The sequence below is a fragment of the Cololabis saira genome, chromosome 7, assembly GCF_033807715.1.
Source record: "Cololabis saira isolate AMF1-May2022 chromosome 7, fColSai1.1, whole genome shotgun sequence".
Classification (NCBI taxonomy): domain Eukaryota; kingdom Metazoa; phylum Chordata; class Actinopteri; order Beloniformes; family Belonidae; genus Cololabis; species Cololabis saira.
Genome location: NC_084593.1, coordinates 4,092,050 through 4,119,101, shown reverse-complemented (window position 1 = coordinate 4,119,101; position 27,052 = coordinate 4,092,050). Strand labels below are relative to the sequence as shown.

General features: G+C 42.2%; 1 protein-coding gene across 1 annotated transcript in view; it reads right to left on the bottom strand.

The window, feature by feature from the left end:
* Positions 1-27,052, bottom strand: part of arhgef37 (Rho guanine nucleotide exchange factor (GEF) 37) — a 75,595-nt gene that overhangs the window by 8,939 nt on the left and 39,604 nt on the right. The window contains exons 6-15 of the mRNA XM_061726106.1: positions 26,825-26,972; positions 26,534-26,733; positions 24,967-25,097; positions 22,014-22,118; positions 19,294-19,407; positions 19,019-19,188; positions 9,810-9,957; positions 7,297-7,425; positions 3,850-4,045; positions 1,204-1,373 (exon numbers count right to left, since the gene is read on the bottom strand). Coding sequence (XP_061582090.1) covers positions 1,204-1,373; positions 3,850-4,045; positions 7,297-7,425; positions 9,810-9,957; positions 19,019-19,188; positions 19,294-19,407; positions 22,014-22,118; positions 24,967-25,097; positions 26,534-26,733; positions 26,825-26,972 — 1,511 coding nt within the window. The remainder of the gene's footprint in view (positions 1-1,203; positions 1,374-3,849; positions 4,046-7,296; positions 7,426-9,809; positions 9,958-19,018; positions 19,189-19,293; positions 19,408-22,013; positions 22,119-24,966; positions 25,098-26,533; positions 26,734-26,824; positions 26,973-27,052) is intronic.

Genomic DNA, 27,052 nt, shown 5'->3' with positions numbered 1-27,052 from the left:
CAAAACTCACCTTTACAGAGCAGCTTTTAATGTGTGATTAATGTCCTTTGTCTTGTTGTGTCCTTATGTACTGTCCTGTGTATTGTAATTTGTATTATGTGTTTTGTTATAATGTAAAGCGTCTTTGAGTGCCCTGAAAAGCGCTATATAAATAAAATGTATTATTATTATTCTTATTCTTATTCCTCGCTTTTCTTATTTCTTCCTTTTCACTTACGTCCTCTTCGTCTTCTTCTTCTCCTCTCACGTAAAAAACACCGGTGCATCAGCAAAAATAGTCCCCGGTAATTCACTTCCGCTCTGGCTTTTTGTTTGCGTCGTTTTTTTTATTTTATTTGCAGCGGGGTTTCTTTATATTTGCAGCGTTTCTTTTATTTGCAGCAGCATTTCTTTTTGTTTGCAGCGTTTCTTTTATTTGCAGCAGCATTTCTTTTTGTTTGCAGCGTTTATTTTATTTGCAGAGGCGTTTGTTTCTGTTTGCAGCATTACTTTTATTTTCAGCAATGGCGGGTCTCGCCAACCGTAGATATCACGTGTACTAACGGTTTTGTACACGATCTTACTATTTTAGTTTGACTTTTTATTTGAATTGTGTCTATTTTTTTATGTATATGACTATTATGGATTTTTTTCTCTCTAATGAGGCGTTGTAACAAAGATAGTTTCTACATACAGGACTGTCTCAGAAAATTTGAATATTGTGATAAAGACCTTTATTTTCTGTAATGCAAAAATGTCATAAATTCTGGATTCATTACAAATCAACTGAAATATTGCAAGCCTTTTATTATTTTAATATTGCTGATTATGGCTTACAGTTTAAGAAAACTCAAATATCCTATCTCAAAAAATTAGAATATTCTGAGAATCTTAATCTTAAACTGTAAACCATAATCAGCAATATTAAAATAATAAAAGGCTTGCAATATTTCAGTTGATTTTTGTTTTTTTAATTGCATTACAGAAAATAAAGAACTTTATCACAATATTCTAGTTTTCTGAGACAGTCCTGTATATAAATACTGCACCTGAATCTGAAATCAGTTCTCTGTGTGTATTATACCATAAAAAATAACACCATCCAGGCTGCCGTTTGTGTGTTTGGTGTACAGATGATTTAGTGTCGTCGCGGCGCAGGGCTCCTTGGGTTTGTTGTTACGGCAGATGTTGTTGGGCTTATGAATCACAGTGGGGGTGATTTACCTGGAAGCACGGCTGGCTCACGACGCGGGGCGGCTGGCTCTCGGGGGTGTACGAGTGTCTTCTCATTCCAGTCACGTCCAGCGGGACGGTCAGGTGCGGAGACGGGGGCGGGTCCTCCGCCGCCGTGTGGTAACGGACCAGCTTTGAGGAGGGAACGTAGCCTCTCTTTCCTGGACACAGACACAGTTTCACCCACGTTATACAGTAGTTCCTCCAATTTTCTGCTTGTAACTCTGACTGTTTTAGTCCATGTTCCAGACCAGATATCAGCACCACTCAAGGTGACAAAACCTGCTTATAATCTTTGAAAATATCCATATCTGTAGATGATATTCTGGTCTGATAACCTTCCTGAGTGGCAGCTGGATCAGAGTTATCAGCTCATGAAGTTCAGAAAATTACATTTTAGATGTTGCTGCATATCCTGGTTTAGACTCATGTTCAGGAAATCTGTCAATGTTTCACTATATTGTGTTTGGTATCATTTTAAGCATTAATTCAAGCTAAGATGTGAATCTTTCTGACCAACATAGAGGTCACTGCAGCTCTTTAAACTAGAAACAACACACATTTTTACACAATTTTCGCCTAAATGATATACTATCTTTTATCCCTGTGTCATCTAGGAACAACAGAGACACAAAATACAAAAACTGGAATACTCACAGGACCATAAGGATCCAGGAAATGTATCACATCTTAGCTTGAATGAATGGTTTAAAGGTTCCCTTTAAAATGAAACCAAAGACAATATAGTGAAACATTGACAGATTTCCTGAACATGAGTCTAAACCAGGATATGCAGCAGCAGCTAAAATGTAATTTTCTGAACTTCATGAGCTGATAACTCTGATCCAGCTGCCACTCAGGAAGGTTATCATACCAGAATATCATCTACAGACATGGATATTTTTAAAAATTATAAGTAAGTTTTGTCACCTTGAGTGGTTCTGACCAGTGAAATTTTGGGCTCTGGCCCCTGGACTGTTATGATGAGTAACCATGACAACGGGAAGGTTATTAAATGTGTGGGTTGCAGCTATTCTGGTATGATAACCTTCCTGAGTGGCAGCTGGATCATAATTATCAGCTGATGAAGTTAAAACCCCCTTCAGAAAATTACATTTTAGAGTTAGTTAGTTAGTTAGTTAGTTAGTTAGTTAGTTAGTTAGTTAGTTAGTTAGTTAGTTAGTTAGTTAGTTAGCTGCTGCATATCCTGGTTTAGACTCATGTACAGGATTTCTGTCAATGTTTCTCAATATTGTCTTTGGTATCATTTTAAATGAGACCTTTTAACCCTTGTGCTGTTTTTGGGTCAAGGGAAGGGGAAAGGAGAAAAGAAGGAAGGAAGGAAAGAAGGAAGTAAGGAAGAAAGGAGAAAAGAAGGAAAGAAGGAAGGAAGTAGGAAAGGGAGAGCATGGCAGGAGGAAAGAAGGATAGAAGAATTGGGTCATTTTGACCCAAAGACAGTACAGGGTTAAGGGGTCAGAGGTCAGTTCTGGACCCTAGAGCTCAATCTGGGCTCCAGCTTCATGTAACACCCACACATGACCACTAGATGGCAGCACTGGGCAGGAGATTATTCTCACACTGTACATTTTCATCATCGTAATCTTTATTTTCTCCCCTTAAAGTCAATCTAAACAGTAAAAATAGCCGGTAAACAGTAAATGCAATAGTCCTCTTACAAAACGAGGCACACGTTTTATTAATAGGGTGGGAAACTATGAACATACAAATCCATTGTTTATAAAATCCCATGTTATGAAATGTTATGATTTGGTATATTATAAAGACAATGCAAATAATGTATAAAGCTAAATTAAAGTTACTCCCTGTCTGTGTACGGCGGTTTTTCTCAATACATGAGTCAAAATATAATTTGCGTGATGTTTGTAAATTTGTTGTACAAAAAGCTATGAAAGAGACAAAAAGGAGACGTTTATATCTGTTGTGGAAGTTAAATTATGGAATGACCTAGATTTACAAATGTGCAGCTCATTATCAGTTTATAAAAAAAAGATTTGTAAAGCAATCTTTTAAAGCTACAAAGTTTAATATTTATTTCTGTTTGCTGCTGTTCTTTGATATTATATATAAATATATATATATATATATATATATATATATATATATATATATATATATATATATATATATATATATATATATATATATATATATATATAAAATGTCTTTACTATTATATATGTAAACCTTATTGGTCCAACTTTTCTGGTTTTTCTGGTTTAGTTTTGCTATTGTAGGACAGGCATTAATATCAGCACTTTGCTTCTGCCTTTTCAGTCACTATTTTTCAATAATGTTTTTGTTCAATGTTTGTAGAGTGATGTGACTGAATAAAGAATTTCAATCAATCAAAATCACTAACGTTTCTTGTTTTCCATGAATCTAAAGTTTTCGTGCAGCTCTGTTGAGACTATGATGGTAAGATGTTAGTGTTGAGACTGTGATGGTAAGTGTTATATACACATATATATATATATATATATAAATGTTAGTGTTCTGTACGGCGGTCCTCACCCCCTGCGTCCACCAGCCACCTCCTCTTGTCTCTTGAGACTATGATGGTAAGTGTTATATACAGTATATATAGATGTTAGTGTTGTGGACAGCGGTCCTCACCTCCCGCGTCCACCAGCCACCTCCTCTTGTCCCCCCTGGTGTCGGCCTCACTAACGACGGCCACCAGTTCTCCCTTGGACACGTTCAGGTCCAGATCTCGACTCCCCACCACCGAGCTCACCACCTGGAAGATCTTCCCAGAACCGTGTTTATCCGTCAGCTGCTGCAGCCGCCGCTGGGAGGACGGGCTTAGGGGCTGGAGGAGAAACACAGGGAAGAAGTGTTAGAAGAGAGGAGAGGAGGAGAGGAGATGAGAGGAGAGGGGGAGAAGAGAGGAGAGGAGAGGAGAAGATGAGAGGAGAGGAGGAGAGGAGAGGACGGACTCAGAGGCTGGAGGAGAAAAGACAGGAGAGAAGTGTTAGAGGAGAGGAGAGGAGGAGAGGAGGAGAGGAGAGGAGAGGAGAGGAGAGGAGAGGAGAGGAGGAGAGGACGGACTCAGAGGCTGAAACACACAGGGAAGAAGTGTTACTAAAAGGTTCAAGGTTCAAGGTTACTTTATTTGTCACACCAAACATCTGTCAGTGATGAAATTCCGTTTCCCTCTCATCCACGGTGCAACAAAAGCAAACAATAAAAACAATACATAAGAACAGACAACAATACTGCAACAATTTGTGGCAATAAAGTGGTATAAAGAGTTCAGTTAATGACTTAATGAAGGTTAAAAGGATATAATACGAAAGGAGGAGGAGAGGAGAGGGGGAGAGGAGATGAGGAGATGAGATGAGGAGGAGGGGGGCAGATGAGGAAAGGAAGAGAAGAGGCGAGGAGAGGAGGAAATGAGGAGATGAGGAGAGGGGGACATGAGGAAAGAAGGAGAGGAGGAGAGGAGGGGAGGAGGAAGGAGGAGACGAGGAAAGAAGGGGAGGAGGAGACGAGGAGGAGGCGATGAGGAGATGAGGGGAGGAGGAGAGGGGGAAAGAAGGAGAGGAGGAAACGAGGAGAGGAGGAGACGAGAGGAGATGAGGAAAGAAGGAGAAGAGGGGAGGAGGAGACAAGGAGAGGAGGAAACGAGGAGATGAGGAAAGGAGGCGAGGAGGAGAAGATGAGGAGATGAGGAAAGGAGGGGAGGAGGAGAAGGGGAGAGGAGACGAAGAGGAGAGGAGAGGATGGGCTCAGAAACTGACAGAAAGAAACACACATGAAAGAATATAATAGAAATACAGCAAAATACAATGAGATATTTTCTTACAAAAAGACTTAATGAAGGTTAAAAGTATATAAAAGGAAGGACAAAAAGTGACCAAAGTGTTAATTTAGTGAGTGAAAAACTTATCAGAGCAAACATATAAGGTTTATATAAGGTATATAATAATACTAGTGGCCAAAAACTCGGAACATGAAGCCACGTCTGCCGCCAGGAAAGGAAAAATCACGCACACATAGATAATATAATAATAATGACACAATGATCCCGCTGATTCCAGCTCGATCAAACTCGTTTCCCGATACTGAACGTGAGCGGAAACAGCGCAGAAGGTTGTGGAACCAGAAGAAGCACATTCTCCAGCGTTAATGAGCCGTAACACCGTGATGACTGACCTGACGCAGCTGCTGCTGCTGACATTTACCCGCCGGATATTTTTAAACCTCAAACAATGCAAGGTGCCACTATTTATCCTACGCTTTTACAGATGCCATTAGTGGAAGCTGCAAAGCTGGTTTGAAAAAGTTTGACCCACTTTTAAGGCATCAAGATATACAGGACTGTGTCAGAAAATTAGAATATTGTGATAAAGTTCTTTATTTTCTGTAATGCAAAAATGCCATTCATTCTGGATTCATTACAAATCAACTGAAATATTGCAAGCCTTTTATTATTTTAATATTGCTGATAATGGCTTACAGTTTAAGATTCCCAGAATATTCTAATTTTTTGAGATAGGATATTTGAGTTTTCTTAAGCTGTAAGCGGCCTCGCAGGTGGTGGGTTGCCTCCCTCCTACTTCTCCCCTCTGTGGGGTTGCCGGTGGCCTGGGTTCCGGGCTCTTCCGTGTCGGCCTCTGGTCTCGCGGGTGGCGGGGTTGCTCCCCCCCCTCCCCCACTATAGATACACTTCAGGTAGAGCTTTGTTTGGTTTATTACACACACACACACACACACACACACACACACACACACACACACACACACACACACACACACACACACACACACACACACACACACACACACACACACACACACACACACACACACACACACACACACACACACACACACACACACACACACACACACACAGGCTTGCTCACCTGCATACTTGCTCTGTAGTTTTTGGGGTTAGTTAGCGGTAGTTTAGCTTAGACTGTGATCAGATCTCAAGATTTGGGTCGATTGCTGCTCGTGTTTTGGTTGGCTCCGTGCCGGTTTTGTGTTTTGTTTGTGGTTTTTTGTTGCAGATTTCCAGTGCTCGACGTGTGTCTCCGTGTGTCTCCGTGTGTTCCTGCTTCCTGGATTGGCAGTGGATGTCGTCACCCCCCCCCAAAAAAAAAAAAATCACTGGGTTTGTATGTGTATATTTATGTATGTGTACGCATATGTATGCGTGTATATATATGTATATATATTAAATATAGTAATAATGCACATATATAGACCTTTGGTTTCTACCGTCATGGTATCAATCATTAATATATGTGCAGACAAGGTGAAAAAAAAAATAAAAATGTTTTGACCTTTTTTTCTTCTTTTTTTCTTTTTTCTTCTTTCTCTTTCTTTTTCCTTTTCTTTTTAATCTCGACATTTTGACTTTTTTCTCGACATTTTGACTTTTTTCTCAACATTTTGACTTTTTTCTCGACATTTCGACTTTTTTCTCAAGATTATACTTCAACATTAATCTTGACATTTCAACTTTTTTCTCGACATTTCGACTTTTCACTCGACATTTTCGACTTTTTTCTCAACATTTTGACTTTTTTCTCGCCATTTCGACTTTTTTCTCAAGATTATACTTCAACATTAATCTTGACATTTCAACTTTATTCTCGAAATTTTGACTATTTTCTCGACATTTTGACTTTTTTCTCGACATTTCGACTTTTTTCTCGAAGTGCATAATGAAGAAAAAATCTCCCCCCAGTTCTAACTAATATAGAAACATGCAGCATGTGTTGCCTTCATTCTAAGGCTGATACAAGACTTTTCATTTTTTGCGGCTCCAGACATATTTGTGTTTTTGGTCCAATACGGCTCTAAAACATTTTGCGTTGCCGACCGCTGATGTACAGCTCCTTGATTAGATTTGTTCAATGAGAAGAAAACAGGAGCAGCTGCTCAAACACACCGTCCTCCCAATGACCGGCGTCATTTACAGTCTATTAGGAAACCTGTTTGTTCTTGACGAACACACATCGTCTCGGAGTCGCAGGGAGACGATAAATCAAACATTCTTGGTCAAACACGCAGAGAAAAGCTAGAAAACAACGGCGTTCTGATTCCAACCTGGGCGGCCGGAGAGCTCAGCGTTTCCTCCACACATTCACACAGAGTCTGCAGCTTCCTCGCTCCTTCCAGGACGGCAGAGTCGGCCCACTCCCAGAATGCACTGGGGGGGAGAGAGCTGTGAGGGAGCTGCAAGGAGACGGATGGAGAGAGTGAAACAAAGATACTCCATACAGAAGATCACGCATTACCGTTTCTGCCAATGGTATGAAATGGTTTCCAATGGTCGCCCCTCTCCCCACATCGTTCTGGAAGTGTTGTGAACGTGTGTGTGTGTGTGTGTGTGTGTGTGTGTGTGTGTGTGTGTGTGTGTGTGTGTGTGTGTGTGTGTGTGTGTGTGGATGGACAACACTAGATACATTACAACTTTAATATTTGCGCCTTATTTTGCCGCTCGTTTTTTTTTTTATCTGCTACCTTAATGTCTGATATCAACCCAGTACAAGATCATCAGATCAGTCTAATATTCTTTTTTTCCCTTCCAAAAAGACTTCAATAATAACAATAACAGTATTATTAAAATGTGCATTGTGCGGCCAGTGTAGGCTAATTCTTACTTTACAACTGTCCTGAACGCATCGGGGCTCAGAGCCAGCGTCAGAGGTGGACAGAGTACTCGACCCCAGTACTTGAGTAAGAGTACAAATACTACTGGTCAAAATTTACTCCGTTACAAGTAAAAGTAGCTCAGTCAAAATATTACTCGAGTAAGAGTAGAAAAGTACTTGCTTTTAAAGGTACTTAAGTATCCAAAAGTAAATGCTTTTAAATTTACTTTAAGTAAAAGTAAGAGTAAGAGTAAGAGTAAATTTCTTATTTTCCACATCAGTAAATTACTATATTTTTTCTAAATTAATTTAAGGATCTTTTAACTCTTGTTTCTGAGAATTCGATGTTGAGTTGTTGAAAGCAGAGAGGTAGTTCTGCTTCGGCAGACACAATAAACATTTGAAAATAAATGTCTGTGTTTTGTCTGTGCCCTCGTTTTTTACCCGGTCGAACTCAAACATTGAGTTAAGATACGGCCAAGGATTTTGTGAAAGTCCCTGCTCCGAGTCCGGCTCATTATGAGACTCAGACGACTCAGCGGATTGTCTTTCTTCTCCTGACGCAGGCGTAGCCATTGTTGCAGCTCTGTCTTGACTTGTTGACTCTGTCTTGACTTGTTGACTCTGTCTTGACTTGTTGCAGCTCTGTCTTGACTTGTTGACTCTGTCTTGACTTGTTGACTCTGTCTTGACTTGTTGCAGCTCTGTCTTGACTTGTTGACTCTGTCTTGACTTGTTGACTCTGTCTTGACTTGTTGCAGCTCTGTCTTGACTTGTTGCGGCTCTTTCTTGACTTGTTGCAGCTCTGTCTTGACTTGTTGCAGCTCTGTCTTGACTTGTTGCAGCTCTGTCTTGACTTGTTGCAGCTCTGTCTTGACTTGTTGCAGCTCTGTCTTGACTTGTTGCAGCTCTGTCTTGACTTGTTGACTCTGTCTTGACTTGTTGACTCTGTCTTGACTTGTTGACTCTGTCTTGACTTGTTGACTCTGTCTTGACTTGTTGACTCTGTCTTGACTTGTTGACTCTGTCTTGACTTGTTGACTCTGTCTTGACTTGTTGACTCTGTCTTGACTTGTTGCAGCTCTGTCTTGACTTGTTGCAGCTCTGTCTTGACTTGTTGCGGCTCTGTCTTGACAAACGCAGGCTACTTTGGCGGTATCGTTTTGAGGAGGCTTGACGTATTTCCGCTTTACGTACATCCCAGTGGAGAGCGTGCACTGTGATAGGTCTCCTCCTTTGACAAAAACAGCTTGTGTCCAATAGGATTTTAGGGAAGAAGAAAAAAGAGCAGACCTGAAAGTAACGAGTACTTTTCAGCCTTCCTAGAAATTTACTCGAGTAAAAGTAAAAATATTTGTCTTGGAAATGTATTCAAGTAAGAGTAATAAGTACCAAAGAAATCTAATACTCAAGTAAAGTACAAATCCTCTGGATATGTACTTAAGTACAGTACTCAAGTAAATTTACTCCGTTACTGTCCACCACTGGCCAGCGCTGATTGGCTGTAAAACCTGATTTATGGCTCTGCGTTAAATCGACGCAGAGCCTACGCCGTAGGGTACGGCGCAATCTACGGCAAAGGGTACGCGGCGACGCGCACCGTACGTGCGCGTCGCCACGTACCCTACGGCGTAGGCTCTGCGTTGGTGTAACGCGGAACCATAAATCAGCCTTAACAGTTTCAGCCAATTTGCCGACTCTGCAAATTTGCGGCCATGAAGGAGAAAAGCGCTAAACTTTAAAAGAGGACTAAGCATGTACAAAGTTTTGAATGTTACCCCGTTTTCCACGTTAACTGGATTATTTTGGGTGATGGAAGAGTCGACTGCCATTGGTGAGTCAGTGTAACCTTCGTGTGTGTGTGTGTGTGTGTGTGTGTGTGTGTGTGTGTGTGTGTGTGTGTGTGTGTGTGTGTGTGTGTGTGTGTGTGTGTGTGTGTATATGTGTGTATATGTATGCGTGTACCTGCTGGGCGAAGCTCTGGAACAGCTGCTCCATGTCTCCAGCCAGGTCTTTGTGCAGACACATGAACGTTTCCAGCAGACTCCACATCATCTGCAGAGCCAGCCCGTTGAAACGAGGGAGCTCGTGGAGGAGAAGAGTGTTCATGGTCCTGGAGGAGGAGAGGAGAGGGGGAGGAGGAGAGGAGGAGAGGAGGAGGAGAGGAGGAGGGGGAGAGGAGACGAGGAAAAGAGGAGAGGGGGAGAGGAGGAGATGAAAGGAGGAGAGGAGAGGTGTTTGCATTTTAAATGAAGAACCAGTAACCAGTAACCATCGATAGATCATCACATTTCCTGATACTCAAATGTCACTAACACTACAGACACTATTTTAACCCATTCTGAAGGAGCTGGTACGAGTGAGTGCAGTCACTCACACCTAGAAATACTGGAGATATTGAGGGAAAACAGGAACTAGAAGTGAAGGTGATATAAAGGACAAGGGCTGGGAGGAATACTAATACCCCACTCCTGAAAACATTCCCTTCAGGAACCTCTAATCAGATCTGAAGTGACAACAGCCAAGGAAACGTCTGCAGGAGGAGCTTACATTTATTTTTTTAATTTCCCCAAAAAGTCAAACCTTTGTGACGTTTTCATACAGACATTTTTTGAAGTGATCACCTCTTGATAAACTGTTTTATCATACAAGTGGTTCCAGAGAGAGTATTAATGTACAAAAGCTTTTGTACAAGATCAGGGGTCGGCAACCCAAATGTTTTAGAGCCATATTGGACCAAAAACACAAAAAACAAATATGTCTGGAGCCGCAAAAAATGAAAAGTCTCGTATAATCCTTAGAATGAAGACAACACATGCTGCATGTTTCTATATTAGTTAGAACTGGGGGGATTTTTTTTTTCATTATGCACTTCGAGAAAAAAGTCAAAATGTCGAGAAAAAAGTCGAAATTTCGGGAAAAAAGTCTAAATTTCGAGAAAAAAGTCGAAATGTCGAGAAAAAAGTCGAAATTTCGAGAAAAAAGTCAAAATGTCGAGAAAAAAGTCGAAATTTCGAGAAAAGTCGAAAATATCGAGAAAAAAGTCGAAATGACGAGAAAAAAGTCAATTTCGTGAATAAAGTCGAAATGTCGAGAAAAAAGTCGAAATTTCGAAAAAAAAGTCAAAATGTTGAGAAAAGAAAAGACTTCCGGTATGGGTGACGAGGAGTAGTCACGTTTCTCTCTCGCTCCCTCAACTACGTTTTATAAACTTTAAAACCCCGCTCTTCTGACATTTAACGGGGCTTGTTATTTAACAACCTGCTGTTTGCTCAGCATAATGTCCACTTTGAGACCAAGAAAGGACAATGCACAAAAGGAAGAAGCCGCGGCTAGCGACGTTAGCATGGCGGCGCTAACAACGTTGCTACAGGACCACAAGGCGGCCCTTTCGTCGGAATTTAAATCTTCCATGGCCTCATTGGAAGCCAAGATTGACGTGGTGCACGCTACAGTATTAGACCATGGTCAACGCATCGGCTCGCTGGAGACGAACGCCAACTTTACCGACGAGCGCCTAGCCGCATTGGAGACTACCTGTGCGGAGCTAGAGGCTAGCAAGGCTAAGCTAAAGGCCAAAGCTTCGGACCTCGAGGCGAGGAGCCGCCGGGCAAACCTCCGGCTTATTGGGCTGCCGGAGTCGACTGAGGGGCCTCGCCCGACCGCCTTTCTTTCTATCCTGCTGCAAAAAGTGATGGGCGAGGAGGTTCTTCCCAAACCACCAAAGCTGGAACGTGCACACAGGATACCATTTGCCAGGCCTAAGTCGACTGAGAAGCCGCGGACTGTTATTATGTGCTTCCACAGTTTCCAGACCAAGGAGAGGGTGCTGCGCGAGGCCAGACGGAGGAGAGGGCAGCTACACTACGAGGGCAAGCCGATAGCTTTTTATGAGGACTATCCTGCTGATGTGCTTGAGCTCCGTACTGAGTATCGTGGAGTCATGTCACAGCTGTACGACCTGGGGCTCAAGCCGTCTTTACAGTATCCGGCCAGGCTGAGAATCACCACGGAGGACGGGAGCACGGTTCGGCTCTCGTCGGTTCAGGAAGCCAAGAAATACATCGCTGACAGGCGCAACACCACATGAGACACGGTAATTAACTTTGAGCAGTATTTTTAACGTGCTCATCGGCCTGGCCCGGAGCTAACGGCTTGTTTTTAGCGCAGCCCCCACCACTTTTCACTTGGAGCTGCAGCCCGGGCTGGCCACCTGCTCCGGTGCTTGAACTGAACGTTCTTTGGTTGTTACGACCTGATTTGTTTTTTGCTTCTTTTTTGCTACACGGGGCATTATTTTGTAGCACGGTCCGGGGCCTCCGTGCGTGGGGTGCCCTCTGGGTGCCTTGTACAATTTTTCAATTTAATTTTCTTTCTTAACTTGACATGCTGTGTCATGAAGAACCTGTGATGGGTAGCACACCTTTTTTTGTTGTTGTTGTTTTGTTGGTATGGACACTTTATGGACACGATCCCTCCCTGGGTGCCTTGAACAAGTTTAAATTTTTTCAATATTTTTTTTTTTTTTTTTTTTTTTTTTTTTTTTAATATTAATATTTAACTTTTCACTTGACATACTGTGTCATGGAGAGCCTGTGCTGGGTAGCACGCATTTCGTTTGGTTTGGACTCTTATTACTTTGCCTGAAGTGCATTATTTAATTTTTATTTTTTATTTATTTTTTTTATATATTAATATTTAACTTTTTACTTGACATACTATGTCATGAAGAGCCTGTGCTGGGTAGCACGCATTTCGTTTGGTTTGGACTCTTATTACTTTGCCTGAAGTGCATTATTTAATTTTTATTTTTTATTTATTTAATTATTAATTTTTTTTTATTTTTTTTTTTATTTTTTATTTTTTTTAATATTAATATTTAACTTTTCACTTGACATACTGTGTCATGAAGAGCCTGTGCTGGGTAGCACGCATTTCGTTTGGTTTGGACTCTTATTACTTTGCCTGAAGTGCATTATTTAATTTTTATTTTTTATTTATTTTTTTTATATATTAATATTTAACTTTTTACTTGACATACTGTGTCATGAAGAGCCTGTGCTGGGTAGCACGCATTTCGTTTGGTTTGGACTCTTATTACTTTGCCTGAAGTGCATTATTTAATTTTTATTTTTTATTTATTTAATTATTAATTTTTTTTTATTTTTTTTTATTTTTTTTTTATTTTTTTATTTTTCTTTTGTATTAATATTTAACTTTTTACTTGACATACTGTGTCATGAAGAGCCTGTGCTGGGTAGCACGCATTTCGTTTGGTTTGGACTCTTATTACTTTGCCTGAAGTGCATTATTTAATTTTTATTTTTTATTTATTTAATTATTAATTTTTTTTTTTTTTTTTTTTTTTTTTTAATATATTAATATTTAACTTTTCACTTGACATACTGTGTCATGAAGAGCCTGTGCTGGGTAGCACGCATTTCGTTTGGTTTGGACTCTTATTACTTTGCCTGAAGTGCATTATTTAATTTTTATTTTTTATTTATTTTTTTTATATATTAATATTTAACTTTTTACTTGACATACTGTGTCATGAAGAGCCTGTGCTGGGTAGCACGCATTTCGTTTGGTTTGGACTCTTATTACTTTGCCTGAAGTGCATTATTTAATTTTTATTTTTTATTTATTTAATTATTAATTTTTTTTTTTTTTTTTTTTTTCTTTTTTTTTTTTTTTTTTTTCTTTCTTTTATATTAATATTTAACTTTTTACTTGACATACTGTGTTATGAAGAGCCTGTGCTGGGTAGCACACATTTCGTCTGGTTTGGACTCTTATTACTTTGCCTGAAGTGAATTATTTTATTTTTTATTTATTTAATTTTTTTTTTTTTTTTTTTTTTTTTTTAAATTTATTTATTTGTTTATTTTATTTTATTTATTTATTTATTTATTTATTTTTATTTTTTTGACAACTGCCACTGCTCATTGGACGGGGCCACCATGAAGGGATCGAACTGTGCAGCATATTTTCTGTGCACTGTGGGCGCCGCCTCCGCTCCCGGAGGTGCCTGATCTGTAAGTGGAGCAACGTGGTCCGACACCTACCCGTGGACTTTTGCTTTCTTTCTGGACAATTAACGATAATTTTATTTTAATTTATTACCGCATTCTTGCCAGTTAATATGCCTTGCTTAACATATTAGGTGGTGTTGCGAGTTTGTTCACATGTCTTTGTTTATTTTGACTGTTTTTATTTTACATTTCCTCCATACTGCTCTGATTGGCATTATTAGGAAATGTGGATTTATTACCATCAGCACCACATAAATGAGTGTGCTCGTTATAGTTCATACCTCCCCGAGCCACGTTGTTACATTCTTGGGGGGTTTTGTACGGATTTATTTTACACTGAGGGAAGAGAGGTTTTGTAGGGGAAGTTTATAACTGACTAAGTCAGGTAGTTCTGTATCTTAGGAGATACAAGTGTTTAGCGTTTCCTTAGGGACTAGGTTTGTTTATGTCTGTCTTCGTCCTGAATGAATGTGTGTGTGAGTGGCTACAACCCCCCCCCCCCACCCCGCCCCACCCCACCCCTTCCTTTTCTGCTCAGGTATCTTTACATCGGCAGTTCCAAGTCACAAATGACTGGTAGGAACATCCGGTTCGTCTCCTGGAACACCAAAGGAGTGAATGAGGTCTCTAAAGCCAATAAGGTGATATCCCACTAAGTACATCTTAGGGGCGATGTATGCTTCCTTCAAGAAACGCATCTTCGCACCTCTGAAGTGTCCCGTCTTAAGAAGCCATGGATGGGACACCTGTTCCACTCGAGGTACTCTGAGAGGGCCAGGGGGGCGGCTATCATTATACATAGGAACGTTTCTTTTGAGCTTGAATCATCTGTACTTGACCCTAACGGCCGATATGTCATCGTTTCAGGCAAATTGCAAAATACTCCCGTGGTTCTGGCTTCGCTATATGCACCAACGTGGGATGATGACAAATTTATATCCAGATTCTTTTCCACCATACCCAATTTGGATGATCACCAGATTATAATCGGTGGTGATTTTAACCTGGTTCAAGATATAGACCTTGACAGATCATCAAGGAAACAAACTTCTTTATCCAAATCTGCCAAAGCTTTAAAATTTCACGCCAGTCAGCTCGGCTTGGAGGACCCCTGGAGGGCCAGATTTCCATCCAGCAAAGCTTTCTCTTTCTTTTCACATGTTCACCACTCATACTCCCGGATCGACTTTTTTTTACTGGATAGTAAATTGTTACATAACTATCATAGCATAGTTATTTCAGATCACGCGCCAACCACTGTTGATATTAAGTTTTCTGGTTGCAAAGCTCCCTCAAAACACTGGAAATTTAGCTCGCATTTGCTTTCAGAAGCAGGATTCAAATCCTTCCTCACTTCGCAGATTAAATTCTTCTTTGAGACCAATGATACGCCGGGCATCGGATCTGACACGCTCTGGGAGACTTTCAAGGCTTATATTCGGGGGCAGGCTATCTCTTTCGTTTCCCATCTTAAAAAATCTGAACAGACTAAGATGGCAGACATTTCAACTGAGATCCGAAACTTGGACACTCAATACGCAGAAAACCCTTCAGCGGCTCTGTATAAGAAACGGCTTCTGCTGCAATCGCAATATGACGTGTTAGCCTCCAGTAAAGTTGAAAGACAGCTACTACATACCAGACAACGTTTTTTCGAACAGGGAGATAAAGCAGGTAAACTGCTTGCATACCAGGCTCGTTCGGCTAGCGCGTCTAGACTGATCCCCAATATAAAATCGTCCACGGGTGATATCAAAACAGACCCCACCGAGATCTGTAATGTTTTCTCCGACTTCTATTCTTCACTCTACTCCTCTGAGTCCTCTTCACAGGACTGGGACAGCCGTAACCCCTTGGATGACCTTACATTTCCTCAAATCAACTTGGAAGGCGCTGACGATTTAGGTGCACCACTGACCGCAGCAGAGGTAACAACTGCCATTAAATCTTTGCAAACTGGGAAATCTCCCGGCCCTGACGGGTACACTACGGAGTTTTACAAAGCTTTTGCAGACTTACTCACTCCGATCCTGGTCAGAATGTTTAATGACGCTTTCCAGAAAGGCCAACTTCCACCCACCCTGACAGAAGCCTCAATTTCTCTCTTATTAAAGAAAGACAAAGATCCGTTGCTGTGTGGCAGTTACAGACCCATATCCTTACTGAATGTGGATTTTAAGATAATGGCTAAGGTCCTTGCCACCCGCATCCAGAGAGTATTGCCTGCTCTTATTCATCCAGACCAATCTGGTTTTATCCCTGGTAGACATTCTTTCTTTAACACCAGACGGTTATTCGACATTATTTACACCCCCACCGCGAACTCTCCCGAAATCGTTCTTTCTTTAGATGCCGAAAAGGCATTCGACCGGGTGGAGTGGAGGTACATGTTCTATGCTCTCAACAGGTTTGGTTTCAGCGCTAATTTTATTTCCTGGATTCAGTTACTCTACACATCCCCGGTTGCTTCAGTCAATATCAATGGAATCCGCTCCAACTCGTTTCCGCTCTCGCGAGGTAATAGACAGGGCTGTCCTTTATCCCCTTCTCTGTTTGTGCTCGCCGTGGAGCCGTTGGCTATCTGGCTCCGTAATGAGGGTCGTTTTGACGGTATCATGCGCCAAGGGTTAACTCACAAGTTGTCGTTGTACGCGGACGACCTCCTGCTATATATCTCGGACCCCCCAAATTCCCTTCCTGTAATTTTGAACATATTAGAGGTATTTAAGAAAATCTCCGGTTATAAACTCAATCTTGATAAAAGTGAATATTTTCCAGTTAACGATCTGGCTAATGCTCTTCCTCAAAATATTTTTCCCTTTAGGAAAGCCTCGGAAGGGTTCAAATATTTGGGTATCTTTGTGTGTAAATCCTTTACAGAACTAGCTGCCAAGAACTTTGATCCCTCAGTTGAGCGCTGCAAAGAAGACTTAGCCAGGTGGTCCTCCCTGCCTTTCTCTTTAATGGGACGTGCTAACCTGATCAAGATGATTACTCTACCGCGATTTTTATATCTCTTTCAGCAAATTCCGATTTTCTTACGCAACTCATTTTTTCTCTCTCTTGATAAAATAATTAATTCATTTCTATGGTGTGATAAAAAGGCTCGTATTAGGAAGGAGATTCTCCAACTCCCCAAGGCAGAGGGTGGCCTGGCGCTGCCAAGCTTCCGTCATTATTACTGGGCGTGTAATATTAATAAACTCCTCTTTTGGAACTCCAAAATTGCACAAGCTGGCTTACCCCAATGGGCTCAAATGGAGATATCCTCATCCAGGCACTCACTGTGGTCAGTGGTTTGTGCACAATTACCTCTGCCGCTCAAGGTCTCCATTAACCCGATTGTGACTAACACCTTAAAAATCTGGAGCCAATTCAGAAAGCACTTTGGTTTACATGTACCATCAGGTCTGGCTCCTATTTACCGCAATCATTGTTTTGTCCCTTCTTACTCAGATCCAACATTTCGGGATTGGCATGAGAAAGGTCTACATTCTGTCAGTAGCCTATACATTGATGGGATTTTCCCTCAATTTTCTGATCTGGCTGCTAAATTCACTCTCCCAAACTCCCATCGGTTTCGTTATTTTCAGGTTAGACATTTTGTTCAGAAACAATACCCGCAATTCCCTAGTCAGCCCCCAAACTCTAGTTTAGACCCGTTTCTATCTCTGAAGACAGACTCTAAGAGGTTGATTTCTATCATTTATAGAAACATTTTTGCGGTTAATCCAACCAGACTGGACTCACTTCGAACTGTGTGGAGTCAGGACTTTGGGACTGATATCACTGATGATCAGTGGGATCATATGTTAGATCTGGTACACGCATCTTCTATATGTGCAAGACACTGTCTACTTCAATGCAAAATCCTACACAGGAGCCACTACACCAATGCAAGATTAGCGAAGATTTACCCAGATAGGGCTGACTCATGTAACAGATGTAAATTATCACCGGCAGATTACATGCATATGTTTTGGTCATGTCCGAAATTGTCTTTATTTTGGTTGGGGTTGTTTGATACGCTGGGGAGGGTTTTGGGTAGCACAATTGACCCCGACCCCCTCACTGCCCTCTTTGGAGTACCACGACACACTGGGATGCCTAACACTGCGAAACGAGTTATAGCCTTCACAACTTTACTCGCTAGGAGGCTCATCCTCCTCAAATGGACACATACGCTTCCGCCCACACACAATAGATGGATACATGAAATCCTATACTGCATTAAGCTGGAGAAGATTAGGTTCTCCCGTCGGGGTTCCTTGGAAGCCTTTAACAAAACTTGGCAACCTTTTGTTGACCACATTCACTCACTCAGCATTGATGAAGAACCTGAGGACTAACTAGAAAAGCTGTGAGCAGAATAAACCCCCCCCCCCACCTACCCCCCTCCCCCTTCCCCGAGTGAATGAGTGTGTTTGTATGTATGTGTATTTTTGTCCTATTCTTTTTTTTTTTTTTTTTTTTTTGTTTTTTTTTTTTTTTTTTTTTTTTTTTGTTGTTTTATTATTCTTTTTGTTTGTTTATATATCTTGTACACTGTCCTTATTTGAGTTACGTGATAATGTAAACCTTGATAATTGCCTCATTGTTACTGTCATTTATGTGTTGAAAAATTAAAATTCAATAAACAGAGTTGGAAAAAAAATAAATAAAAAATGTTGAGAAAAAAGTCGAAATTTCGAGAAAAGTCGAAATATCGAGAAAAAAGTTGAAATGACAAGAAAAAAGTCAATTTCGTGAATAAAGTCGAAATGTCAAGAAAAATGTTGAGATTAAAAAGGAAAGGAAAAAAAATTGAATAAAAAAAGGTCAAACATTTCTGAAAAAGCTCCAAAAAGCCACTAGGGCGGCGCTAAAGAGCCGCATGCGGCCCTAGAGCCGCGGGTTGCTGATCATTGTACTAGATGAATAATCCAACAAACAACAAAAAAGAAAAAAACTCAAAAATTGTGAAACTCCAGTCGTGTTGACCTGAATAAATCCCCCCCCCTCTCACCTGTACGTGTTACCCCCCCCCTCACCTGTACGTGTTACCCCCCCCCTTTACCTGTACGTGTTGGCCACCGCCTGCTCTTTACCTGTACGTGTTACCCCCCTCTTTACCTGTACGTGTTACCCCCCCCCCCTCACCTGTACGTGTTGGCCACCGCCTGCTCCTCGTAGCTCAGGGTGGATTTGGCTTCTATCACTTCGTAGTCGAGCAGCTTGTCCAGTCTCTTCCTGATCAGGTTCCTCGGGCCCGAGAGGAGGTCACGGAGGGAACACAGCGGCTTGTGGATCAACGTCCTCATCCTCTTTTCCTGAGGGAACGGAGAACCGGAGGGAAACCTGATTTCAGATCCCCGGTCTAACGTGCACTGGATTCTTCTGTGTTTTAGTTAAACATTTGGGTGCAAATGACTCACAAACGTGGGGAGGATCCACTGTCTGAGAGCAGTGGTGATCTCCTTGTAGCAGATGGGAGCCTTCTCTCCGTCCATGTCAAAATCAAACTCCTCAGTCTTGCAGGCCAAGAACATCTGCAGGAGAACAACAAACATTTAGGCCCAGTTCCAATCCCCCCTAGTCCTACTTTTCAGTCCTACCCCTAAATGTTGCGCGTTCCCGTGAGGGTAGTGGTGTCCCAATTCCTCTTTGCATGTAGGGCTAGTGGACATAACGAGGACTAGTGGACATAACGAGGGCTAGTGGACATAACGAGGGCTAGTGGACATAACGAGGGCTAGTGGACATAACGAGGGCTAGTGGACATAACGAGGGCTAGTGGACATAACGAGGGCTAGTGGACATAACGAGGGCTAGTGGACGTAACGAGGGCTAGTGGACATAACGAGGGCTAGTGGACATAACGAGGGCTAGTGGACATAACGAGGGCTAGTGGACATAACGAGGGCTAGTGGACATAACCTTTCCTAATCTAACCCTTCACAGTGAGGGATTTCAGATTCTGATTCACCGACCGAGGGCTAGAGAAAATTTCCCAGAATGCTTTACGTCATTATTTGCAGACTCAATCAAACAAAAAAACATGGCTGACATTTCCAATTTTTAGTGAAAAAAAAATCAATATTTTGAGTTAGTTTCTGCATAAAAATGTGTTTTGATTACATTTCTAGCGAGAAATATATATTTTACTTTCATAATATTCACTCAGTGAATGTACATAATCACTCGCTTGGTCGTTGTTGGGAAGATCTCGCCAGAATAAAGGCTGATTTATGGTTCTGCGTTACACCAACGCAGAGCCTACGGCGTAGGCGTTATTTGGAAAAACTGAGCCCAGGTTGGGGATCTTAACGGTTACTTTTACGACTGAAAACTATTAAAACTTAATAAAGTGTCATATTAACAGCGCTACAGCGGAAATTAAAACAGCTTTTATCTCTGGGCTTCCTGATATGGTGTGACGTTTGTGCAAACGTAACTACGCAGTCGCTTACGTACCTGAACGTAAACCACGCAGTGACGGAGCAAGTGGTGTCCCAATCCCTAGGGAACATTACAAGGACCCTAAAGTTTGTGGCTTCATTTTTAGGGCTAGTGGTAGAAAGTAGGGGGGGATTGGAACTGGCCCTTAAGAGGAATAAATCTGCTCCACACGTCTGCCAAGTAACAAGACCCAGAGGAGACGTGACCGTTAAGAGTTCATCTGTCTGTCTGTCAGCGAGACAGAAGAACAGGGAAAAAGTAGTGGAGAAAAGTCTAAAAACAATGTTTCTATCCGTTTCTGGGCAACAGGGAGGGGAAATACTGCGCCGTGGAGGATCATTTTAGAGTAAACTCAAGCGTTTAACCGCAGGACCTGGAAGCAGCTTCTGAGTTTACACAAAGTGACTCAAACATTTGGCAAATTGTGAATGAATGAATATGCACTTGTGTTTCATTCCTGCATTAGTCGCTGCTGGACTGGAAACGTTTCAGACTCGCTTGTAAAATCTAAACAGGGGAATAAAAAAAACAAGTGGTTGCTGAAATCTGTTAAATCCAGAGAATCAGACCCAGAACACGATTAAAAGGAACGCACATCTACGTGTAAAATCAATTAATTTCTCATATGAATACAGTGGTATGAAAAAGTTTGGGCACCGCTGATAATTTTCAAGATTTTCCTTTATAAATCGTTGGTTCATATACAGGACTGTCTCAGAAAATTAGAATATTGTAATAAAGTTCTGTATTTTCTCTAAAGGAAAAGGTCATACATTCTGGATTAATTACAAATCAACTGAAATATTTCAAGCCTTTTATTATTTTAATATTGCTGATCATGGTTTACAGTTTAAGAAAACTCAAATATCCTATCTCAAAAAATTAGAATATTCTGGGAATCTTAATCTTAAACTGTAAACCATAATCAGCAATATTAAAATAATAAAAGGCTTGCAATATTTCAGTTGATTTGTAATGAATCCAGAATGGATGACATTTTTGTTTTTTTTTAAATTGCATTACAGAAAATAAAGAACTTTATGACAATATTCACATTTTCTGAGACAGTCCTGTATATAACAGTCCTATTTAAGAAGTGAAATTAAATTTATAGGAAATGTGTGCAATAATTAAACAAAAGTAGGCAGGTGCAAACGTTTGGGCCCCCTTGTTGTTTTATTGATTTGAATAGCTTTAGCACTTTAGTACATGTTTCAAAGATTATGCAAAAGTAGGGATGAACAATCTGAAACAAGACGAGCAGATCTGGCGCCTGGTATCTGCTGACTCCCTTAAGAACTAAAACTCATATTTTATGTTCAGTTTCCAACAGAAATACAACCTTAAATACTTATACTTGGTCCAAGGCAAATAGAAAAAAAAATGGTACAACTGATGGGATGTTTATTATGTGAGATCGGCAGCAGGAGCTGTATTTACACCACCAGGCCTCTTTGTCCCTCTCGCTGATTCAACATTTCTATGTCAAACACATAAGATAACCGGCTGTTATGGTATCGTTTTAAACTCAACTGTGACTGCGTTTCCATGCATCAATAACCCTTTTAAAACCCCAATATTAGCAATAACCCGAATTTGCACGGCCATGTAAACACCCATAACCCCTTTGAATAACCGAATTGGCGTTTACATGACTGAATATTCGGGTTTTAAAAGGGGATGAAAATCTAAACACCTGTAGGTGGAGCAGGTACATCTCCACGTTGTCCAGAAGCTCCAGGATCCCGTTCTCCAGGACGTAGAAGAAACCTTCCAGGGCGTCAAACTCTTCATCCACCAGCTAGAAGAGACGCAGGCAGAAATAATGCATGTCTGTGCAACAACTTTTATGAAAAGAGTTGATTTTACCACAGGCAGTCTAGTCTAGTCTCCATCACTCTCTAATTCAGCACGATTTTAAAGTGTTTGCTCAATTACTGCAAAAATACAAGCAGAAAAACTCCTTCTTTATGAGCTCTTCTTTCTTTCTTTATAATAATAACGACTTGTCCTAAAGCTCAGACTCCATGAACACGTGTTTATTAGGTTTGGTGGAACAACCGTGGTGAGTCACTGCAGACGCCGACACTCCCACTTCCTTCTTTCAGTTTATTCCTGCTCTGGAAAGTCTTACAAACAAGATTCTCAAGGTTGTTCTGCATTTTAATTTCATTTTTACGACGTATTAGGGCCAAACAAGACAAAAAAAAATTTGGAAATTACGAGAATAAAGTCGTAAAATTACAAGAATAAAGTCATAGCCTAATATTACGAGAATAAAGTCGTAAAATTACAAGAATAAAGTCATAGCCTAATATTACGAGAATAAAGTCATAAAATTACAAGAATAAAGTCATAGCCTAATATTACGAGAATAAAGTTGTAATATTACGAGAATAAAGTCGTAAAATTAAAGGAATAAGGTCGTAATATTACGAGAATAAAGTCGTAAAATTACAAGATTAAAGTCATATTGTTTGCGAGAATAAAGTCGTAGTATTACGACTTTATTCTCGTAATTTCCAATTTTTTTTGTTTTAGTTTTGCCCTAATACTCTGTCGTACATTTTAAACATCCCAATAAAATACAAAGTCCAAGCTGATATTCCTTCACATCTTAATGTACAAAGGCCTCCGGATTAACGTGAGCAGAGATCCATACGGTGCAGTAAGACCTAAAAAGTGCAGCTCAGAGTAAACGGCTGCTTCAATAACGGCTCATTTCAGATTTCCTCTGTTTGCAGTCCCTGTTAAACATTAACACTCTGAAACTCCCAGTGCTGATGAAAGCTCAACCTCTGACAGGGAAAGAAAAGTGATAAAAAGGAAAAAAAAACTGGTGTCAATACATCTATGAGAACAAAAAGACATCTCCCATCTTTACCAGCAGTCTAAAGACAACAACATTCAAACCAGTCTGACCAAAAAAAAAACAAAATACTTTCTTGACAGTATAAAGAAAGAGCCTCTTGTTGTGATGTATGACTTTAGTAAAGTGCTGCACACGCTGCTGCTGCTGCAGCGTCACACTGCTGCTGCTGCTGCTGCGTCACACGCTGCTGCTGCTGCGTCACGCTGCTGCGTCACGCTGCTGCTGCTGCGTCACACGCTGCTGCTGCGTCACACGCTGCTGCTGCGTCACGCTGCTGCTGCTGCGTCACGCTGCTGCTGCGTCACGCTGCTGCTGCTGCGTCACGTTGCTGCGTCACGTTGCTGCGTCACATGCTGCTGCTGCGTCACGCTGCTGCTGCTGCGTCACGTTGCTGCGTCACGCTGCTGCTGCGTCACGCTGCTGCTGCGTCACGCTGCTACGTCACGCTGCTGCATCACACGCTGCTGCATCACACGCTGCTGCATCACACGCTGCTGCTGCATCACACGCTGCTGCTGCGTCACGCTGCTGCGTCACGCTGCTGCTACTGCGTCACGCTGCTGCTGCATCATGCTGCGTCACGCTGCTGCGTCACGCTGCTGCTGCGTCACGCTGCTGCTGCGTCACGCTGCTGCTGCGTCACGCTGCTGCTGCGTCACGCTGTTGCTGCGTCACGCTGCTGCTGCTGCGTCACGCTGCTGCTGCGTCACACGTTGCTGCGTCACGCTGCTGCTGCGTCACGCTGCTGCTGCGTCACGCTGCTGCATCATGCTGCGTCACGCTGCTGCTGCGTCACGCTGCGTCGTCACGCTGCTGCTGCTGCGTCACGCTGCTGCGTCACATGCTGCTGCTGCGTCACGCTGCTGCTGCTGCGTCACGCTGCTGCTGCGTCACGCTGCTGCTGCTGCGTCACGTTGCTGCGTCACGTTGCTGCGTCACATGCTGCTGCTGCGTCACGCTGCTGCTGCTGCGTCACGTTGCTGCGTCACGCTGCTGCTGCGTCACGCTGCTGCTGCGTCACGCTGCTGCTGCGTCACGCTGCTACGTCACGCTGCTGCATCACACGCTGCTGCATCACACGCTGCTGCATCACACGCTGCTGCTGCATCACACGCTGCTGCTGCGTCACGCTGCTGCGTCACGCTGCTGCTACTGCGTCACGCTGCTGCTGCATCATGCTGCGTCACGCTGCTGCGTCACGCTGCTGCTGCGTCACGCTGCTGCTGCGTCACGCTGCTGCTGCGTCACGCTGCTGCTGCGTCACGCTGTTGCTGCGTCACGCTGCTGCTGCTGCGTCACGCTGCTGCTGCGTCACACGTTGCTGCGTCACGCTGCTGCTGCGTCACGCTGCTGCTGCGTCACGCTGCTGCATCATGCTGCGTCACGCTGCTGCTGCATCATGCTGCGTCACGCTGCTGCTGCTGCGTCACGCTGCTGCGTCACGCTGCTGCGTCACGCTGCTGCATCATGCTGCGTCACGCTGCTGCATCATGCTGCGTCACGCTGCTGCTGCTGCGTCACGCTGCTGCTGCATCATGCTGCGTCACGCTGCTGCTGCTGCGTCACGCTGCTGCGTCACGCTGCTGCTGCATCATGCTGCGTCACGCTGCTGCTGCTGCATCGTCACGCTGCTGCTGCGTCATGCTGCTGCGTGACGCTGCAGCGCCTCATCTTCCAGAGTTAACTCCTGCTCTGCAGCTGAAGGTGGGGCTGATATTGAGAGATTTACTTCAACAGAAGCTGCGAGCAGCGGTTCCTCCCCAGAGCAGCGTCCTACCTTAGTTGCTATTCCCGTCTCGTGCTTGATCTGCTGGCTGAGTCTCGCCGTCTTCTTGGCGATGCTGTGGGTGTTGAGGCGGTTGATCTTGTCCTTGATGGTCAGCGTCTCCGTCTTCTTGTATTTGTCAGCTACAAAACATGAGGACTTATTAAAAAGCGACCTATTACGGCATCTAATACCTATTTTAAACAGGCCTTGAATGTCTTAAAAACAAGCTTTTGATTGTTTTTGCTAAATAAATTAGAAATTCAGCCTCTAAACCATGTCTTTATCTTTACCGTTTCTAACCTCATTATCTATGTGTGATTCTGAGTGGGCGGGGCTATGATAATGAGGCTCTGTGCTGATTGGCTGTCTGACACGATGAAGCGAAGGACGCGATACCACTGCAAAAACTCAAAATCTTAGAGAATATTTGTCTTATTTCTAGTCAAAATGTCTCATTTTTAGTCAAAAAAATCTCATTTCACTTAAAACATGAGTCATTACCAGGAAAATAACTGTGTCAAGTAGATTTTCACTTGAAATAAGTAGAAAAATCTGCCAGTGGAACAAGTTTCTTTTGCTTGTAATAAGAAGATAAATCTTGTCCCACTGGCAGATTTTTCTACTTATTTCAAGTGAAAATTTACTTGAAACAGGTGAAAATTGTTGTTTTTTCCAGTGATGAGTCTTGTTTTAAGTGTAATGAGATTTTTTTTGACTAAAGAGTGGGTGCTCTAGTCTAGCGCACGTCAGCCATCACACCAGTGAAATAGTGTGTCTTACCAGTACTGGAGTTGTAAAAAAGAATCAGGGGGGATGGTGGATTTTATCATAATGGGACAGATAATTTGTGCCGATTACAAATAATATAATATATTACAAATAATAGCAGTGACCAAAACACCTGCAGAAATACTGCAGGAATGACATAGCAGCAGTTAAATGCAGCCTTCTGTAAGCTTTAAATATCCACTGGACTTACATCAAATACATCAAAACACAACAATAAAAAACACTTTTCTGAACTTATCAATATGACTCTGTCCTTCACAGGATAAGTAACATGGATCACTGCAAAAACTCACAATCTTAACAAGAATATTTGTCTTATTTCTAGTTAAAATGTCTCATTTTAGTAAAAAAAATCTCATTACACTTAAAACAAGACTCATCACTGGAAAAAACAACAATTTTCACCTGTTTCAAGTAGATTTTCACTTGAAATAAGTAGAAAAATCTGCCAGTGGAACAAGATTTCTTTGCTTGTAATAAGAAGATAAATCTTGTCCCACTGGCAGATTTTTCTACTTATTTCAAGTGAAAATTTACTTGAAACAGGTGAAAATTGTCAAATAAGTTATTTTTCTGGTGATGACTCTAAATGTTGAAATAGCAGTAAAACCACATTCATTGATGAAATGACATAAGGGATGGAAAGGAGGGATGGCAGTTTTACAGGGGGGGTTATTTGGACCGTTTTTATTTCAGGGGGGGATGATTTGGACCGTTTTTATTTCAGGGGGGATGCCATCCCCCCTCATCCCCCCTCATCCCCCTCAACTCCAGTACTGCGTCTTACCGACTTCTCTGAAGCGCTTGTACTCGTTGATGCGACAGTTGATGGCGATGGAGGTGTGTGCCGTCTGCTCCAGGAGAGCGTACGCGGGGTGGGAGGGGTCCGTGTGTTTCCGGATGGTCTGCAGCAGGAGGGGGTAGCGGGCGATCCGCTGCACCGGCATCACCAGGAAGAAGCTCAGGGACGCGGCGTTGACTTCAGGACTGCAACAGCAAACACAACACCGTGAGCTCTTTGGTGCACGGAGCAGGAAACACATCGTTCTGTTCTGGTGTCCTCTCTGCAGAAACGTACGCCGAGGCCTTGATGACTTTCACCATCTCCGTCCAGAGTGCCTCCTTCTGCTTGTAGCTGTTCTCCACCACCGTGACCTGGTTATAGTTGGCCAAATACTCCTTATAGGCGGCTTCGATGTCCGCCGAGAGGCTGAGGAACGATTCACCTGGCAGAAGAGAAATACATGCATAAGTACTTATATTCATTATAAAAAAAGATTTAAAAAATGCTCTTGTTCTAGTCTGA